At 37.6% G+C, this 20201-nt stretch overlaps 1 protein-coding gene and 1 long non-coding RNA gene across 4 annotated transcripts in view; one reads left to right on the forward strand and one right to left on the reverse strand.

Annotated features, from left to right (window-relative positions):
* The first annotated feature begins 1414 nt into the window (after positions 1-1414).
* LOC109300810 lies at positions 1415-2304 on the forward strand. The gene is made up of 2 exons (XR_002098338.1): positions 1415-1498; positions 1595-2304. It is a non-coding gene; the product is annotated as an uncharacterized LOC109300810 (long non-coding RNA).
* Positions 2305-3127: 823 nt separating this feature from the next.
* Positions 3128-20201, reverse strand: part of MTM1 (myotubularin 1) — a 58755-nt gene continuing 41681 nt past the window's right edge. For all 3 annotated transcript variants that reach the window (XM_019521643.1, XM_019521645.1, XM_019521644.1), the window contains exons 7-15: positions 18254-18337; positions 16527-16676; positions 14573-14761; positions 12814-12999; positions 11378-11584; positions 10089-10181; positions 8376-8489; positions 7867-8043; positions 3128-5702 (exon numbers count right to left, since the gene is read on the reverse strand). In XM_019521643.1, coding sequence (XP_019377188.1) covers positions 5535-5702; positions 7867-8043; positions 8376-8489; positions 10089-10181; positions 11378-11584; positions 12814-12999; positions 14573-14761; positions 16527-16676; positions 18254-18337 — 1368 coding nt within the window. In that variant the 3' untranslated portion in view covers positions 3128-5534. The remainder of the gene's footprint in view (positions 5703-7866; positions 8044-8375; positions 8490-10088; positions 10182-11377; positions 11585-12813; positions 13000-14572; positions 14762-16526; positions 16677-18253; positions 18338-20201) is intronic.

Below are 20201 nucleotides of genomic sequence, written 5' to 3' on the forward strand. Positions count from 1 at the left end.
GCGCTACCCAGCGGCCCCCGCGGCAGGGGGCGGAGTCGGGCCTGCGCGCGGCCTCATGGGACCCCGCGAGGCGGAAGTGGCTGCGACCGGCTGCGGCTGCCTTCCGGGTCCGAGCAAGGGAGCAGCGTAGGGTAGGGCGGAGCGCTCCCTGCCAGCAGCGCCCACAGGCGGACACTGCGCTCCCAACACACTCTGCGTGCGTCCTGCTCCTGGTACGGAGGGAGCGCAGGGCACACCCAGCTGGTGGCACAGGCCCAGCCCATGAGGACGCGGATGGGTTGAAGGCCGACGTCAAGGAAGTGGATGGAGGGCTGGGAGATGGCTGGGGTGCGAAGGACGAGCACCCAGAGGAGAAGCCTCCGCGCACCGCCACCATCTAGTCCTAGCCACAAGCGCAGCCCTGGGTTTTGGAGGGTTTTTTGCAGATGCATAATTCGAAGCCTGTTTTGAGGACACGTCTCACCCTTGAAGCAAGAAGGGAGAGTGGGGGGGAAGAGGAAGGTCGCCAACACCCTTCAGGATGGCCCTGGAGGCTCCAGGAACGAGACTGGCGAGTGACCCGGGGCATTCATTTAAATAAACATTAAATGTAGAATCTGAGTGCAGTAGGCCAGCGCATTTTTAAAGTGTAGTAGTAACGTGCGTCCGCAGTCATCTGCAGCCGGTACGCGTGAGCACGTTTGCGTTGCGTCACAGGCACGCTGGCGTTTCGGAAGCCTGGGATCGATTCAAAACACAAGAGATGGCCACCCTAACCCCAGCCTATATATCAGAGAGCTGTGGTAGGAGGTCATCTTTGAATCAAAGGATTGCTGATGATGAGGAGGAAAAATCTATCAGATAAGAACCTAATTCTGAAACAAAAAATTACCAGTTTCTTTCCACGAAAAAAGCTATATATTAGTATCACTGAGTTAAAAATTTTCCTGTACCAGCAGGGGTGTTACTTGGCAAACACTATCATCCCTGACTTAAGAACCAGCAAAGCTTTTAAAGTGCAGAACCCAACCAAAGCTCCATGAAACGGCCCAGTCCTTCCATAATAAAAATCAACATTTTCTTAAAATGACAAACACAGACACCACCCTTTTTGTAGTCTCTACAAGTTGCCACAGCACACCCATAAGTTCATACATAGCCATTCCTAGATGCATATCGTGCTAAAGGAATATTATTACTATTATATTTTACATTATAAAAAATACGGGGACTCTTGGATCTACATTTACTAAATTCTATTATATTGTTTGGCATAACAGAATAAATCTGGGCAGGAAAAAGGAAAAAAAAAGAAAGGTTTTGGTAAAAAATACTTGTGTTACAGAAATAATGATTTCCATCCATTCAGAAAGGAACTATTAGGCCATCTACGTTTTAAGTAGTTTGTGAGAGGGGCAGTACACACAGTTTTTCCCTTGCGCTCTGATGTCAGATAACAAACAAACAGTAAGGATAAGGAAAAAGGTTGATAAGCTAATCACCCTCCTCTGAGAGTCAGGTATTTCTTTTATAATGGATACTTTTGATCATACTGCAATTTGCAGGAATAGGAAGTTCTGCACTGCTAATATTGACTTCTTGTTCTTTTAAACAGATGCCCCTGATATTGTAATTTGGTAATTAAAGCTAAGTCACCAGAGCAGGAAGCAATTCTTGTGAAGAAGAGCTAGGACTTTCACAGACAGTGATGGTAGATTCCATTTAAAAAGCCAGAAGACTACAGTATCTCCTGGAGGTCTGATTATGGAAGTTGCTCTAGGTACCCTGCCAGTCACAAACAGCCACAAAAACTTACATGCTACATTGACTGGAGTTTGACATTCCCAAATACATTTTATATAAGCATTTTGAAGTAGTATACTTTTTTGGAACAATAACAGCTCTACCAATTATCAGAAGTGATAGTATTAGGATACCAAGCATAGGGAAAAAATTATAGGCAAAGACGATTAAGAGATATTTAGTTAAATATGAATTTGAATTCAGATTTTAATGGTTTCTGGCACCGAAAAATCCCCCTAATGAAAGTGATAATTTGAAAACCTGTATCAGATTTAACTTTGTATTGTTTTCTTCCCTCTATTTATATACATGCAGCTGGATTTGATGCTCTTTCACAAGTAATGGTGGGGAACTAGGAGATCCAGTTTTGTGCATGCGAACTAACAGAACATCTGAAGAGCAGCTAGAATTACACTCTCAAGAGTTCTAGTCCTAATCTTTTAATTATCAGTATTTATTTTAGCATTAACAGTATGCTTAGTATTATACATAACAAAGACATGGCTTAACAAATTCTACCTTAAAAGAAAAATTACAATCTAAAGTGCCGGTTCAGAGAAAACAGCACTAAGGGATTTAACTCTCTCTCACTTAGCTTACCTGTAACTGTAACATTTGGGTGGAGACCAAAGGTAAGCACTGTGTAACAAATGAATTTTCAGAAGACAACAAAGTAAGAAGTTGGGGCTCAATGCAATAACTAGGTGGTCATTCCAGGTCTTGAATATGGGAATGGGAGGACGCAGCTCCCTCCATACAACAGTTTGAGGCTGGCATTGGTTAATCAAATGTTTGGTATGTCCAACTGTTAAACTTATATCAGATATTTATATGGATATCATGTGGGGGGGGAGAAGGAATGGGTTGCAGGGGGTGGGAAGGAGAAAAGGGCGGTGTCTTTAATCAGAGGCCATGAGTGAAGTAGCAGAGGGAACTTATTCCAGTTGCATGTACATCATTACCCTGGAATATTTAAAACTAAATGTACTAATAGGCACCCAATATTACTCCTAGGAATGCTTGAGCAGTCTTGTGCACTCTTCCTGAACAGGTTTTGGCACTGTTCATAGAAGCTTTTGTGGTCAAACATAACACACAAGAGCTAACTTATGAAATGCTAGATTATGCTTTACATTGCCATGCCCTCATGGGACACTACCTGACAACAATGGGGTTGTATATAGCACAGCAGTATTTTTGCACACAATGAACTGCTCAAATGAACAACAGAAGTAAACTGTATACTGAAAACAGCAACCATTGTACATACCTATATTCATTATCACACTAAAATGTTCTGCAAAAATAAGGCAATATCCCAGAAATGAAGAGATTAATAAATTAGAAAGTTTCAGGGTTTTTTTTATTTTATAAGATTTGTTTTTAATTCTATTAAAATAGCAATGTTTTATTTTAAGTCACTGACTCAACAAAGAAATCCGAGTGAACACGTAACTAAGTTATAGGCTTTTAAAGAACAAACTTCAGTTCCAACTACATAAAAATGAAGTGTCAACAATTTTGGCAATATAAAAGTGTATTGTATACATGTAATGAAACAGCAAGTGCATATAATCCTTTTCATCATGTTACACATTCTGAAATGCAATGTTTATTACACAATATTTACAAAATAGACTACTTAATTTTCCTCAACTCCAACACTGCTGATAAAACAGATTATATGAAGCACTTGATCCAAATAGTACAATACTCTTAAAAATCCTGATTCAAAAACCTAATGTTTTATAAACCACACGCAAATAGGAGGCAAACATGCCAGTCTGCATAGTTTTAAATCTGCAAAGTTATGCTATTCAATGCCATAAGGATAAGTTGTTGGGTTGAATTAAGCCTCCTTGGTCATCTGCTGTAAAGCATCCAATCTATCTTAAAACAATGCCAAGATTCTGGAGGGGAACTGAAAGTTGCAGCTCCACATATATGCGCTGAAAAGATGTACAAGAAAAATTCAGAGGAGAAAAAATATAAGTGGACATAAACCATGTGTATTTAGAACACACAAGCAGTACTCTGCATTTCCCTGAAAAAATAGTGCAATTATTTTAGTATAGTACTTACTGTATCAAATTAAGAGGTGCTACTTTTTTTTGTGCTATGAACAATGTTATTTCTAAAACATTCCAGCATCCTCTAAACTACGACTTCTAGTTTTTTTATGGAACCATATGCTTTAAGTTTTTCTTCTGTATGCAAAATATTTACACTCTACAAGCCTTGGAGGAGAAGTTCTAATAAACCATATTTCAATATAATTACACAAACTTAATTTATACATAATCCCATTTAATTTTGTTGTTACATTTTGTAGATCAAACTTACCACCACATTTACAATAATTTACAACAGTAGAAGTTTCAAATGTCAACACACACTTCATTTAAAATAACCATTTCAGCTACAAAGTCTTTTACAAAACCTATACTGCAAAACATACTAAATTGACTGAACATCATTAAAACTTCCAAGTGTATGCAAAATATGAATTAAAACATCAAGTAGCAAGGTCTGTGCTGTCTCAAGAAATACTTGTAAGTAATAATAAAAAATGCCTGAAAGGAGCAAATTATAAATTTAACAAGAGAAGCCTCTTAATTAATGACCTCAAAACAGAGTTCATCAAAAGACCATTTCAATGCACACATACTATTTGCAAATCTTGTATACTGAAATCCCTATAAATACTTTATAAAGAATAAGCTTGTTAAACAAATAGGTTAAATATCCACTAAATGTGCTAGGCTATACAAATTTAAGAGGTTACCAACTCATTAATGATAATCTTAAAATTTTTAACCTACTTTGGTATAAAAATTGCTTTGAATAGGCACATTTTATTTTAGGAAATGCATACAAGCACAAACCGTATTGCTAATACTGGACTTTAAAGCAATGTCTTTAAAGAATTCTAGGTTTTTTCCCTTGAAAACTATAATTTAGGCAAATCAACGAAATCAAATCCAGAAAGTTTCACCTACATAATTGATAATTCAAAAACATGTAGTGTTCCATAGTTACCTAAAAAATCATTTTCCTTCCCAAGCCATCAAAATCCTTATCTATTCGTTCTAAAAATCTTCACTTACAGTATAAAAATTAGCCTTTTTTTTTTTTAACATGTCATCTTTGATATATACAGAGCAAGGTGAATTATCACAAGTTTAAATTACCAAAAAAGTTCCTCTTTTTCAATTATTTTGAACAGAAAGCTTAAGTAGTTTTCAGTTAACCAGGAAAATTCTATTCCTGAGTATTTGGCTTTTGAAAGCTCAAGGAAGTTCGCTCAGGAAACTGAAAGTCCTTATCCTGCAGACTTATGCAAGTACTTAGATTTATCCACTATGAATAGTCCCTTTGAAGTCAAAAGCACTATAGACATAGTGTACAAGATCCAGCATATGCTTAAGTTTTTACAGGATGGTGACCTAAACATATAATAAATACATATGTACTAATGAAAAAAATTGTAATTTTATCAGTTTTCTTCAAAAGTCTAAAGCACCCCAGCTAACTGCAAATTGGTTAACACATTCCCAGTCCACAGGTTTTGAAAGGCACATAATGAATTGAAAATTTCTTTCAGTCCTCCTACTACAGAGAAGGTCTAATATGTGGAGTTAGGTAGAGGTCCAAACTAAGGCATTCATATACTCTCCTTTTTGTACTACAGATCTATGTTAAGCACCGCTCGTGGCTTCAGTGTTCTGAAGAAAGCAAACCACATTCTTGCTTCAAAAATGTGTTTGCACATGGGACATCATCTGCGACGGAGATGCTGATGAGGTTGATGAATTGGAGATCTTAGTATTATTTGTGATCTGCAGCTCTTCGAGTCTCCTCACATAGTCATCACGTAAAGCTAATAGCTCCATGTAGCGCTGCTCCACTGGATTTGGCTGCTAGAAAGAGATACAACAAAACATTTTTACAACTTGATTTTACTTGCTCTTGAATGCCCTGAAGTTGCTCCAAATCAGCCCAACAGGTGCCTGGCAGCATTTGATATTTGCATGCTGCAACTCCCTAACAGTGGATATTTCTGAAACGAAGACCCAATGTTAAAAAGTTTCCATTTCTGTATCTATAAGAACCCTCTTTGCTCAAAAGCTTTCTCTGTAGCAAAACATCTAGATTTAGCTTACTACAAAAATAAGTTAATGCAACTTCAGTAACAACTAGCCATGTTTACTGCTGTTTGTTCCCATTCTACGCAGGATATAAGCACATCTAGCCCTTCACAGCTTAAAAATGAAGGATTAAACCAAGACTTCAAAACAGCAGATATCTTGTCTAAAAGGGCCAAGTCACCAGGCTGCAAAAACAAAAATCACACCAGTAATATGTTGGCATCCTCAAAATTAAAGGAGTGTTCACTCTTTTGGTTACTTTAACCAAAACAGTCCTTTTCCATTTGCTGACTCTGTAACAAACCCCTGAATATCTGTCTTCTTAAATCTTAAATTTCAGGGCAAAAAATATACATATTATGAGCAGCTTGTTAAAAGGGGGAGGGAAAGGGGTAGAGAAATCCATGATCCATTTGAGCAGTTTCATCATTTTAATCTCTCTGTGATACAGAAAAGACTAATTAAATAGAAGAAAGATGCTGCATGCACCAAACTTTAGAGGCACATAGTCTTTAGCATCCCCTAGATGCATCCATCTCAAGGAGTTGCCACTGTTGCTTTACAGATATTTGCCGCTAACTTCAGAAGTAATCCAATAGGGACCATCCATCTCAGTACACAATTTCCTGATCTCTACAAGACCAAACAAGTGCCACACTCCTTTAAGGGTTAATAAATGAAATACCTTACCTCCTGCTAATGTTTAAAGAAACAGATTAAGCTTCAGGGGAGAGAAGTATCATGTCACAACAAAAGCACAAAATCAACAACATCTATGGTGCAGTCACTACCTAGAATCAGCAGGAGAACTACAAGGAGAGCGCTTAATATTAGGCTAGCAAAGTGATACAGCACTGGCTACTGTAGACTAGTGTCAGTTTGAAATAGCACTGAAAAGGGTCTTGTCCCAGCAACACAGGCTCAATGAAACATGTCAATTGTAAGTCAGTTTCCTAGTGGAGAGAGGACTTAAATGGCACATGTATCTGTACGACTGTTGACAACTTCAGAGTATGTTAAAACTCACTGATATTTTTTAATTGCTTGTTGCCAGCAATCACCTATTCCATTTACACTTACAGAATTCCAGTGCCAAAAATCAGATCAGTAATGGCAATGGGCATTACTGAAACATTCAAAAAGGTAACTGGCCAATTTTACGTCCCAAAATTGTTAGCTTTCCAAAAAAGTTTTGTCTGTAGCTCCCCTTAATGAACTAGACTTTCACTGCAAACAGCACAAACTTTGAAATGAGAACAAATTAAAACTGGCAACATACTTGTAAAAAAATACAGTATGCTGTTTAGTATCTTCTAGGCTCCAGCATTCTGTAAATTCAGGAGATCAACTGCTGAAGAGAAGCTGTGCTGCCTTAAAAAACTCCTACTCTTTTCCAGTGTTTAGATAAAGACTGCTTCTGTGAACTGACCCTGGCTTGCAGTGATAAAACCAAGCTACCACATAACAGGTACCCAATAAGCTTAGCCAAAAAGACCCACCAAACAAATAGCCACAATAAAACTACCAGAATAACTGGAACTCAAGCTGGTAGCCTCAGAAGAGGCAAAGTGATTAATCCTATACCATAAAAACAGTCTGTCCCTCCAAGCCAGGACTGAGTCACATGAACAGGGCAGTGCGAGAAAGCTGACCTCTGATGCCAGTATTCTCCCCATTTTAGGACAGAGTACTGTAGTTTGTTCTGAAGGATTGTTTATCACCACCTTTCACAAGCAAATGCTTTAAAAAAAAAAAAGACAAAGGTTTGGGGAAGTATGACTGATGATACAGAGCAGTGAAATAATCTTAACCTCTAAAGCAGAGTTGTGTGTAGGCCAAGAGCATTGGATTTAAACAAGTAAAAGCAAAAACGATAGTCTACACTGTATAGTCTCTCTAGAAACATTTCACAGAACTTGGAAAAGAACCGACTTACTTGTTGCCGAATCCTTGGGTTCCACCTAATGTAATAATTGACCCAAAGTTCCAGGTGACGCATGCTGGCTACTGGATAAAGTGCTCGATTCAGTTCTTTAGTATAAAAAGGATTGATGTACTTGGCCTTTTCACTGTTTATCAATGACCATAACGACAATGTTTTTTCAGCCACTTTCTGAAATGAAATGGTAAGAATTTCAAATATGTATACAGTACAAGTCTGTTATGGTAACTGTGGTTACACTCTTCCAACTACAACAGAAGCATGCTAGACGAAGCGTCACATTTACAAATCACTACACTAAAATATACATGTACACTAACTCAAACTGACAATGTACTCTAAAATTTGCATGTAGTCTTCTGAATACACGAAAACAAACTTGTTAGTACCAGTTCAAGTATGCTTGTGTTCCTTTCTTGGCTATTTATAATTAAGCTGTTACAACTATTAGGATGAGAGTCTCAAAACTATACAGAACTTTACAGATCATCAGTTTTACCTACCTCTTTGTCTCTGGCAGACTCACAGCTGTACAAAAAAGTACCAAATCGGCAGCTGTACAAGTGATCCAGAATTGTAATCAAGAATTGTTCATTGAATTCAAAAGCTGTAGGAAACTAGCAACAAAGTCAAGAGTTAGAGATCTGTTTATACATATGTGCTTGTGCATGCCCACACTCGGTCTGAGCTACTAAGCCATAAAAGCCAGTTAGAAAGTCTGTCACAGTCTACCAAAAAAGAGTTTCCCTATGACAAAGCCAGCACTATAAATGTGATGAATTACTGATTAATGGACAACAAATAGAAAAAGATGAAAATTCCTATGCACTCTTATCACCAGACAATACATCTCTTTAGATAAAGTGTACCTTTACATCTAAAACAGAATGCCACTTCAAGATGGATGAAATAACATTCCTTTAACACAAGACTGGATTCCATAGTAAGTCAGGTGCTTTTTTAGTTTGTTTCATTTTGGTTTTGCCTTTGGGTCCAAAAGAAGATTAAGACTGAACTAAAAGAAGGAATTTGGAGGTGATAGGTAAAGAACCACTGCTATTTATGAGGAACATCTGTTGAGACTTCTCTGCCAGATGTAACAATATTAGAAAAGAATTTATCAAAACAAGATGCAGGCAGATAAGGCTTGAGGTCTGTACTAGGCTATGGGTGCCTGCAGTACTTGGTTAGCTGCACAGTACTGTTACACTAAGTAACTTTTTACCTTCAAGACCTCTCTCAAAATGGGGACAATAAGTTTCTATAAAAACCTGAATAAAAAAATATCTGTAGCAGGAAGATGATGGGAGTCTACAGAATAAATTTGAACTCTATACTTTTATGAATCATTAGCTCTCTAGTAGACCTACAATTCTTAAGAGTCAACCGAAGTCACTTAATCAGTGCTGAAACAGAAGAAAAACTAATTCACCTGCAGTAAAGTTAATGAAAAAATTACAAGTCTATAAAATGTCAACAAGTAACACTACTTTGCACTGCTACCTCAGAAAATTAAATTTTGAATAGCTTTGCTACATGAAAGAAGCTTTGCCACATAGAGAGATAATGCACTTAGTTTTGTAACTTAAAAAATGACAGCATCACATTAGGGGTAGCAGCAGTGAGGAGCTTCCATAATCTGGACAGCACTGAAGGGGTAAATTCAGTTTGAATTTAAAATGGAGACAGGAAATCAGTCTCAGCACTCTTAAAGGATTACCAGTGGGGGGATAAAAAAAAAGAAGAAGAAAAAAAAGGAAGCAAGAGAAGTTTTTTCTACGTATGCTGACACTAAAGTGCTTCTAATTATTGTGTCCTCATGTAAGGGAGCTGTGTTTCTATGAACAGCTTGGGGAAAAGTTTAATGGAATGAATAAATTAATAAAAACTAACTCTAAAATAGGACCAAAATAAATGCAACAATCTGCCACTATTCCAAATATTCCTAAGGAAGCACCCATTCAAGATACGACAAAGGACAATGCATGAACAGTTAGTTAGCGATCAAGAGTATAAACCTGCAGATTAATTTCTAGTTATTTAAAAAGGAAAAAAGGAGAAAGTTAACTTTGAACACAATGCAATTGTGTTGCTTTCTGCTACCGGATCAGAGAACACTTGTAGTATACTTTGAGGATTTGGGCTCTTAAAGATTATTTTAAAATAATATTGATTTGCTGGATTTTAACCACCTTTGACAGAGAAATACAACCTACCTGTTTAGACATTTGCCAAACACAATCAATGAACTGCAAAAAGATAGGTGATCTATCAGCATCAGCATGGTTTTTATCGCCATGACCTATTCTCTGAAATGCAATAATGCAAGTCTTATGTTAGTCAAAAATGTTTATTATACAGCCAATTCCATTAAAATAAAAGTCAAGATACAGGTTAACATGAATATAATGCAGCAATTTTAAGTCCATAACGCAGACCTGGGTGAGGAGTGATACTAAAAACCTGCTCCAGTTATAAACTGCTTTGTTGATGGGAGATGAGCAGTTAAGTATTCTATGAATGGTAGAGATCCAGAACCGAAACACTAGTTCAAAAAAAAAAAAAACCAAAAAAAAACCAAAACAAAACAAAACAAAAAAACAAGAACTTCTTTGAATTCCTGCCCTAATAGTCTATCATTAGAGTGCTAATAGCTTTGCTTGAGACTTCAGCAATTAGGAAGCTTTGATGTGGGATGATGGCCTGTTAATTACTGAACTTCCTAAGTAGGTAGGCACCAGGAGGGAAGCAGTAGGTGCCAGGAGATCCAGGCACTGCTGAGGGTGGGGGGCAAATGTTGGAGGGGACAGGCAACAGGGGTAAAGCTGCTCGACTTCCCCACTGCCTGCCCCCCTGCCAATACCTTTCCTGTCACAGCAGTGGAGTGGGGGAGGGAGGAGCAGGGGGAGACAGAGTCAAATTTAAGACAATCCTCCAATTAATTAGATTCTATATATGGGAAAATTATAACAACTTTATATTTTTTCCATGTGTAGAATTTAAATTATTGGAGGGTTGTCTTAAATTTGAAGTTGCCTTGGATTCAGGCAAGTACTGTAATTTGAAGAATTCCAAAAGGAAGCACTTCAAAGAAGTTCCTCGGTTATGGGGATCATTTTGAAGCACCTTGGCAATTTGCTTGTCAAATGTGAGCTCACTAGTTGTAGTCAGAAGGCTGAATCCTGAACTCCAGGCTTTGCTCCCTGGAGGACTTTTTCTATTTTTTTGCGTTGTTACCCCCTAAAAGCACTATAACAGTAGCCATTCCATACCTGAAACAGGAAACAAGGTGACAAACTATGGGTCTTGCTGAAGTGAAAACTTGCTATGGAATGGCTTCAAAAGTGGATCATTCTGCTCAGGTGTGGCTAATTTATTTTTCATCACTTCAGGCTGTTTGAAGAATTGTTCAAACCTTGAAATACTGGGCAACTGGAAGGTTGAAAACACTTACTGGAATGTTCAGAAAGCATCATTCCCGCTATTATTTTTTCCTAACTCTCACCGATGCAAATTTGTGTCCAAAAGAGATCCACTCCTTTTGTACCAGAACTTCAAAACCCACAACTGTTCTGTAGTAGCTGTCCAACATCAACATGGCCAGAGACGTTAGTTGTGCTGTTCGGTCCCAACCATCACTACAATGTACCAGCACAGAGCTCTTCCCTGAGGACACCTTATCTGCCACTTGAATAGCTCCTGTCAAGACAAGCTGGAAAAGGAAACAAATACCAGACAATGTAAGAGATCAGTGCTGTTATCCTAGCCAACACACGTGATTTCTTATAATTTTGGTTAACCAGAGTTGAGGAAGAGCAAGTGGGAGAGCTGATTTTTTGTTTATTTTTTTAGTTACTTATTGTGAGATGAGTTAGGTCCCCTTGTCTGTTAGTAAAATCAATGTAGTCTAGTCTCGTTTTCCATATTTATAGAATATTTTTTTGCTCTACTTCCAATTAAAAAACAAATCTGGGCAGGAAGGTGTATCTTCAGAGAGGAAGACACTATGATCTACAATGGAATGTGCCTACTTTAAAAGTTATATGTTTCAAATAACTGTTACATCTCTACGGCCTGCATCCTTTCGATATTCCTATTTTTGCAACTATTTGCTGAAGTTAGAAATTCTATTTAAGAAGTAATTACTATAGCAACACACACTTTCTTCAAGCTTATATTTAATGTACAAATATAAAGGGTACTAAAATACAGCCAGAAGCATGATCATTAATACACACCTATTTCAATTCCGTTACAAAGGGAAGTACATTCCTTATACTTTTGAAAGGAAATCAAATTGAAAGTTCTGTCCAATTAGAATTACCATGCTCAACTTGTAGACAAATGCAACAGTTTTATCTCTGCATTTTCTGTTGCAACCCAGGATATATCGGATAGTTTATTAAACAAGTGACTATTGAACAGATTAAGAGGAAGTTACCCGGGGGCACTATCTTCCTCCTGTCAAAAAGCAAGGTATATTAACATTCAAAGCAATACATTTCACTTACAATTGCTAAAACAATGCCACTAGCATGAGACACATATGACTAGCTACAAGTTATTAGATATTAGTCAGACTGCAAAGCCATATATGTTAATAAGACATACTCCACATTGTGTGGCATACATAAAAAATGCTCATTAAAACTATCATCTCTTTCAGAAAGTAGGATCTAAGACAGCAACTCCAATACTTGAAAAACAGTTTTACATAACTTCCAACAAGCAAATTAGGATGCTTTTATGATACTGGAATTCTGCAACTACAATAACTAATGTTCTTCAGTACATTTATGGAAAATAAAGCATATTAATGCAGTTTAATTCTCTAAAAATTAAATAAAAAGAAAAATCTTATACAAAATAAATTGTGTAGAATTATACAAATCTACTCAAGAGAAACTATTACTTAAAAATACAAAACCCCAAAAAACTCACTTTGATATGTTCTAGCCAATGAGTTGATTCCAGACTTGACAACCAATGAGATTCTTCTACATTAGGATAAACAATGTCCTTCAGCTTTTTTAAAGATTCCCTCATGACATGGATATTATGAATATCTAAGAAAAAAAGTTCTGCATTGGGATATGCATCTTCACTTTCATATCCTCCCCCAGTTGCCTAAAAAGCAAACAATTTTAAAATTTAGTTTGAATAGTCATGTATACTCTATTAGAACAATACTTTAATTTAAAGAGCGATTTTAGGGTCTACTTTAAGACACCATGCGAAACATTTTAGAAGACAGTTTGACAGATGACTACATTAGATAAACACTATTTTGCCTTGGCTTTTTTGGTTTCTTTCTTTAGGCATTTAGATGCATGCTGTAAGAGGTATTAATAAACCCCATAAACCTATGTTTGCATAGGTGACTGGCTCCAAAACTATGCTTTTTAACAAGGTACATGATGCACCAAATCCAGATCAACTCCATTAATCTAGGCTTTGTTTTGCCTAGATACCTGGGCTGGATACCTGACAGTAAGTGCAGCCTACTTTGACACTGGGAGGTGGTGGAGAGGGGGAAGCCCACAACAGGGACCCAGGATGCAAGCTCTCGTCCAGACCAGCAAAAGGCTGCCTCCCCTCCCCCCATGCTAGATGGATGCCTGTTGTGTTTTTTGTTTGTTTGGCGGGGGGGGCAAGTACTGCACCAAACAGGGTGGCACAGTGGAGGGAATAAGGATGTTCAGCTTCACCCATTTATTTTCTAAACACCTGGCTTCGAGCAGAATCAACAGCCATAGCTCCCAATATAATGCATGGAGAAGGGTTAAATGCCTCCAAATGAGATTCATGATGGCCAGCATGTTGAGTAGGAGAACACTTAAGATAAGCATTAAGAAATATTGACAAGAGGGGTGTATATGAAATCTCACAATTCTCCAACTTTAGCACTTCACTCACCTGCTAGAGGAAAGTTCTGACTTCTAGTCCCTGCTTGCAAAACAGCTTCTGCATTTTATCCAAGCACTTACGCAAGATATAGAACAGTGCTTGGAGCAGGGATTAGAAACCAGGTCTCCTCTCTCACACATGCTTCCTTACCCCTGGGCTACAGAATCATGTGCATTCTCCCTGTCCCAGGGTACAATTTCAACAAGAGTGGTGGAGTTATAGGTATGTCTGTAGCTTAATGGTTCAGGCACTCTCATGGGAGGTGGGAGATGTGGGTTTGAATTTACTCATGCTGAGAACCCAGGTCTACCACTTCCAAGATGAGTGCACCACCCCTGTATCCCTCTTTCAGCCATGTTTGAGTGAAGGTGGCCATAGCTGTTGCGTTTTGCTGTCAGCATGTTGGGTGTGCTAATGTCACTACATAAAGAACCAGGCCCCTCATGGAATCTAGGTGCAAGGATGCTTAGTTTGTGGACCCTGATCAGGGTCCCCTATCAGATAAGTGCACAGATACTCCATACCCATCTAGACAGAACTCAAAGCACCTGGGTAACTTAGCGAACACTCGGGCAGCTATGGGCCGAGGTGAAGCTTCTGTGGATCACATTGTCACTTAACACCCAAACTCCATCTAAATCCTTTTGTGGATTTTGGCGTTGGTTTTGATGACACGTTAATCATTGCAGTGTTGTTAGTTTAAGTATTTATAGAAGCTTCATAGCTAGAAGCAGTGAACTTAGGGAAATTGCCTATTTTTTGTACTGGAAACAGAATTAGGATGTCTACTTACCTTGTTAGCTACTGCATTTACATTGGGCCTTGCATCATAGATAGTTAGTTTTGATATTTGTCCATTTGCTTCCCTGATGATATCAAGATACTTTTCATCATCCTTATTCCGTTTACCACTCATACCTACAAGAGGTTGACTGCAGCGCATAATAACAGCTTGATTTTCTGGATGAATCCATGACAGCACCTAGTCACATGCCCAAAAAATATTAGCAAGCAATCCACATGGTTGAGCGTCACATATTAAAGCACACTAGTTAATATGAAGGTTCACATGTTTGGACCTCGTTAACATGAAAGAAATTCTTAAAAAATTAGGGTGTGTATGGTCATAATTTTAAGAGTTATCAGCTCGTATTATTAGAAGAAAAGACATTACAAGATCTATTAATGATTATACACATATATTCTCTTTCCAATTTATATATGAAGAAATTCTGCTTTGTTTATTTTTACCATGTGAGGTTACATAAATAATCCTGATTATAAACAAATGCAGGAATGCCCAAATGAATTACGCAAGGGCTCAAAACGGTAATTCAGGATCACTGATTATTCCCATACATTTCAACGAGGGCCCCAGGATTCTACAACTTCACAGCCTGGCATTTTTCCATGATTTTAAGAATTTATGCTGCAGTCACAAGTCTGACATTTTGGGGGGGTTTTCCCCCGTGCTACAGATGCCTTCGGTTTCTCAGTCATCTCTGCAAGTGGGAGTTAACTGCAGTACAGAGTACATCTGGCACTATTCCACTAAGCCAAACATGCTAGGAAGGGGGCAATAAGGAAGATGGCGAGGTGAATTGTCAAAAGAACATTTCAAGGTCTGAGAAACCAGTAAGATAAACCTTTGAAGCTAGGTATAAAATTTCTCAGCTTGCCCTAAAAACCAATGAGGTAGAGGATTCTCAGTTACCTTGACAATATTACAGGCTAAGGAATTGAGTCAGGCCACCAGGAAAACATAGCATAACCCCACCATCAAAAATAAACATAATCCTCAATTTTATATCAATGAGCTGCATGGGAATGGGAAAGAAAAGCTATTTCATAGCAGAAGAATAAAATTAAGACTCCCTGCCCAAAGGATCAAATTTCATGGAAGACCATACAGCCTAGCACTAGGATTAACCCAGTTAAGGCTGGAGGAATGGGGAGGGAACCTAGTAGTGAGTCAATTTGGTACCTTCAGCATATTACTAAGCCTGGTCTGGCATTTCTTTTTAACATGACCACATGTGCATGGATGCACATTTAAATTATAAAAAGGGAAGTAAAAAAAGCACCCCACAGGGATTAGTCAAAATGGTATATACTGAAATAGAAGTTTAATGCCCCAATATACAGCTACAGTTTATTTATTCTGTGGTTGCTAGTTAATATTTAAAGATGTTCTTTTTCACAAAGCAGTTTAACTTTAGAAAATGCACCCAAATAGGTCAAAATAGGATTACTTTATTTTTATTTGAATTTTCTAAGCTGACAATTTTGTAAAGCTAAAAAAAAAAAGGGCTGGCAATTCAATCTGGACACCATGCAGGAGATTTGGCTTTAGGAGAAGTGACCTTGAGACTTATGTTCAACTGCCAGGTGGTTTCCATGCAAATGAGAAGGGTAACATTTGTCATCAATTCTTAAGTGCATCCAACAATAGTTGGTTCACAAAACAGTACAGATGGTGGCCCAAGATTCATGCTCTATCAAGAAAAGGGAATGTGCAAAGGTGACAGTGTTTTCTTGAAAAGGGAAACTGAAACAAAATTGGGACGGGACATATTTCTGTGGTGGACCTAGTAAGGAGGCTTGTCGGTCACAGCACTTAAGTAATCCAATCCATTTAAGTTACTTTACTGCAACTGAAAGAAAAACAGAGCCCCTCATGTCACATTTATGTGTATGCTTAGTGGCAATTACTCTTTAAGGCAAGTTCTGCTGTCTACAATACTTACTGGAATTCTATTTCGGGACCTAAATGCAGCAACCTTCTTGAGATCATCTTCTGAAGCATAATATGGGACTACCAAAAGTGATGGATACGTGTCACACAGGCTGTAATGTTCATTGATAAAAGTTACTCTCCACCGGTCATTGGGCAAGCCCTTAAAAACAACACACAGATAAGAGTACATGTTACTCTAGTATTTCAGGTCTCTATAAACTGCTCTTTGTACTTGTACTTTTACAAGCTATTTCAGCCACATGGTGGCAACGGAAGCTTAGAAGTTTACAGGACCACACAAAACAGGACTCTCCTGATGCTTTTAAATAATAGAGTTAAAAAACAGGCTCTCAAACAGATAGCCCTAATTTCCACAACAAATTACAATTTCTACAAATCTAACAGTCAAATGAGCAGAAAACCATTTTAAAAATATTTAAATAATTAAGGTACAGGAGGGAAAGAAAACATCTTCCCCACTCCCTTCTAGAAAAGTGCCTTTCCACCTGGCCTAGGAGGGAAAAGTTATAAAAAGCATAGCTCCAAAGAAGAGGAAAGCCTGCTTTGAACCCCCACCCCTCTTAAGACTTATACTCATTTAAAACAAAGAAATAAAAACATTTGCTGACCCTCCTGCTTAGGTAGGAAACACAAACCACCTGTCAGCTGAGCAGACTGCTGATGGATCACCATATCACAGCACAGCCCAGGTAGTCCACCAGGGAACTGAGAGGGGCTGACAAGCTCCCCATCCACACATACACACTCAGAGTGGGGTTTGTGTGGGTGTCTGAATTTTTACCTTTTCTTTAGGCCTGGGCCTCTAAAACTTGGACCAAACAGATGCTGCATGAATCTGGATACTCCTTAGCCCATCAGAAAAATTACAAGGAAAAAAATCCAAGACAGTTGTTATGGCTTGTTGGGTAAACATAATTTAAAACAATGTACTTAGCACTTATATGTACACCATACCATAAAAGAATCTCTGGAGCCATCTTGCGAGGGTGTTTACCTAACTTATAAGTGTGCATTTTTAATTAAATACACCATATCCTTTCTTTTGTGGCCATTTTTTTTTCATGCTACAAAGAGCAATTCAAATACTGATGTGAAAATAAATAACTACTGAAAGAAAGTATACAGTGGCCATGAAAAACAGTTTAACCTTTTGGAAGTACCAGAATGGATCACACTTGCATAATTATTTTAAGTGCATGTGCATCACCCCCACAGCTTTTAGGACAGGGCTCTAAATATCCACAGTTAGACTCCTAGTGAGAAAATTTAAGGATTTTTTCAAATCTGGCTTATACAGGATCTCATTGCAGGTGGGGATTTCAGCTGATCTCATCAAAACTTTCACAGCTGATTTTATAAACCTTGCATTTCAAAAGTTTGTAACGGAGACAAACTTTTAGTGTCATCTTTATTTTACATTCAGTGACTACAACAGAGCAACTAATTCTTCAGTAAGTTTATTATAGATAAGTAAATTATGTTTATAACTTGTCTTCAAAGTACAGAGCCACCTTACTACTCGGTTCTGTTTAAGTCTTAAAAGAAACAACACACTGAAGCATCCGTCTTAATGTTTAATCATATTTCTCTAGTCCCTGCTCTACATCCTAGCCCAGAAGAAAGAGTTGATAAATGGATTTTACTTTTTTTTGTATGCGTTTCAAAACAGTAAGTCTCAGGTAACAGAAGCACTATAAAATAGCAACATTAACTTACTTGTCTCCTGTATTCGGACATTGGATTATAAACCATCCAACCATTTTCAGAAAACTTCTCTTCATTTACAAATGCAAAAAAAGGCTGTAAGAAGAAAAAAAAAGAAAAATCACACAATTCTAACCAAAATTTGTTTATGCAGAAAACTCATGTACTAAATAAGTGTCATGAAACCGGATCAGTTCAAGTTGCCACACCAGTTCACGATCCATTCAAAGTTGAGCCAGAGTGTAACAAAGTGCAATACACAGAACTTGTAATCTAGTTTTTTAAAGTCGTTAATAAAAAACTTAGAATAAATATGACAATTGAGTTTTAAATCACATTTTGAACATTCAGGAAGCAAAACAAGTGACAATGAGGTGAGTGAAAGTAGTAACAGCTGTTTACTGTTTAAGCCAAGCCAGGTGAAGATTTCTTTAGCTACTTCAAAGTCTAGTTTATTTCCAGTAGTTTCAGATTCAACCATAAGCAAATAGCTGCTCTTCAACTTAAACTCCCCAATAACTGTAGCTGCCACTGTTACTCGTGACATGGAGCAGAAGTGAAAACATTGGACAAATGCTGGAGCTAGGGCTGATTTCTAGGACACCTGAAGTTCTACTGTAGTAGTCTATTGCAGTAATTTTAACAGCATGCTGAAAAAGACTCCATAATTTTTATTTACCAAAAAAAGGTTATTATGCAAGATGGTTCCTGTACCTCCCCCAGTGGGCTAAAAGCTAAATGATAATTTTATATTTAATTGAGATCTCTCTCAATTAAAACCACCAAGTACAGGCAGATGAATTTTAAGCACTGCCCATCGTAAGATTTATGGGCAGGGAGGGAATATGAAAAAACAGAGCATTTTACAGAAAAAATGTTTACAAAAAGTGTCAATTTTGAGAGGTAAGTCTGATACTTGGTATATCCATTCAGAATATATGGCTCCAGGTACAGTCAAATATACACTTTGCCTTTTCCCTCTCAAAGCCCCCCCCCAGGCTTGCACTGAACTTCAACATCCACCTTTATCATCACTCTGAGAATTAACTAATGATATAACATGACATCAGTAAAAAGTTTAGACATATAGATGAAACTTCATAAAAGGACTGTAAGATGTCTCAATTCAGTCATGTTTAGTGAATGTTTTACCGGTCTTTCTTATAGTCAAAAGTAGAAAAGAAGATAGCAGCAGATATGCAAAACAAATTGGAGTATTGAAAACACACCTGGAAACGGTGCCAATCCTTGCTCACAAAGGTTTTTCTGTTTTTAACTTGCTGGTTTCATCTGTTCTATATACTATACATCACCAACCTGTTATTCAATGAAAAGCCTGCCACTTCCATAACAAACGCTTAAAACAAAGTTGCCACTTTGCCTATCATGAATTCTTTTTCTGGTTTTCACTTGCAAATAAAGATCAGACATTTTGAGTACTAATTAAAACCTGACTGTTCCTGAAAACTAAATACCCTTACACTGTTGTTGTACTAAAATTGGTGGAAAGTTTTTTTTTTAAACACACATGAAGTCAAAATGGTTTTCAAATCATGTCATGAAATCCCCTCAATACTATCACAGATCTTAAACTGATTTTAAATCATGGTTCTTTGTGTCATCTAAGTAACTTTCAGTCCACATCACTGACTTGCTACAAACATTAGTGTACCTACAGACTTCTCAGCTCTACTAGAAGTATATCACTATTGTGATATACTAAATATGCATTTGATGTTTTACTGCTGGAGAGTGGTGGTGTCCAGGAAATTCATCTTAAATCTCAGTGTCAAAAACTGAATAGTTCTCTTCACATCCCAGTTTATTTCTCAACAATTAAGTTTCTCATTTATAAAAGACTTGAAAGTGAGGTGTAATGGAAAATAACTCTCCTCCCCCCACCCATGAGGCACAGAAATATTAGCAGGCACTGTTAAAAACAGGTGCTATGAAAGAACAG

This window comes from Gavialis gangeticus, unplaced genomic scaffold, assembly GCF_001723915.1.
Source record: "Gavialis gangeticus isolate Ggan-Ray unplaced genomic scaffold, GavGan_comp1, whole genome shotgun sequence".
NCBI classification, from domain to species: Eukaryota; Metazoa; Chordata; order Crocodylia; family Gavialidae; genus Gavialis; species Gavialis gangeticus.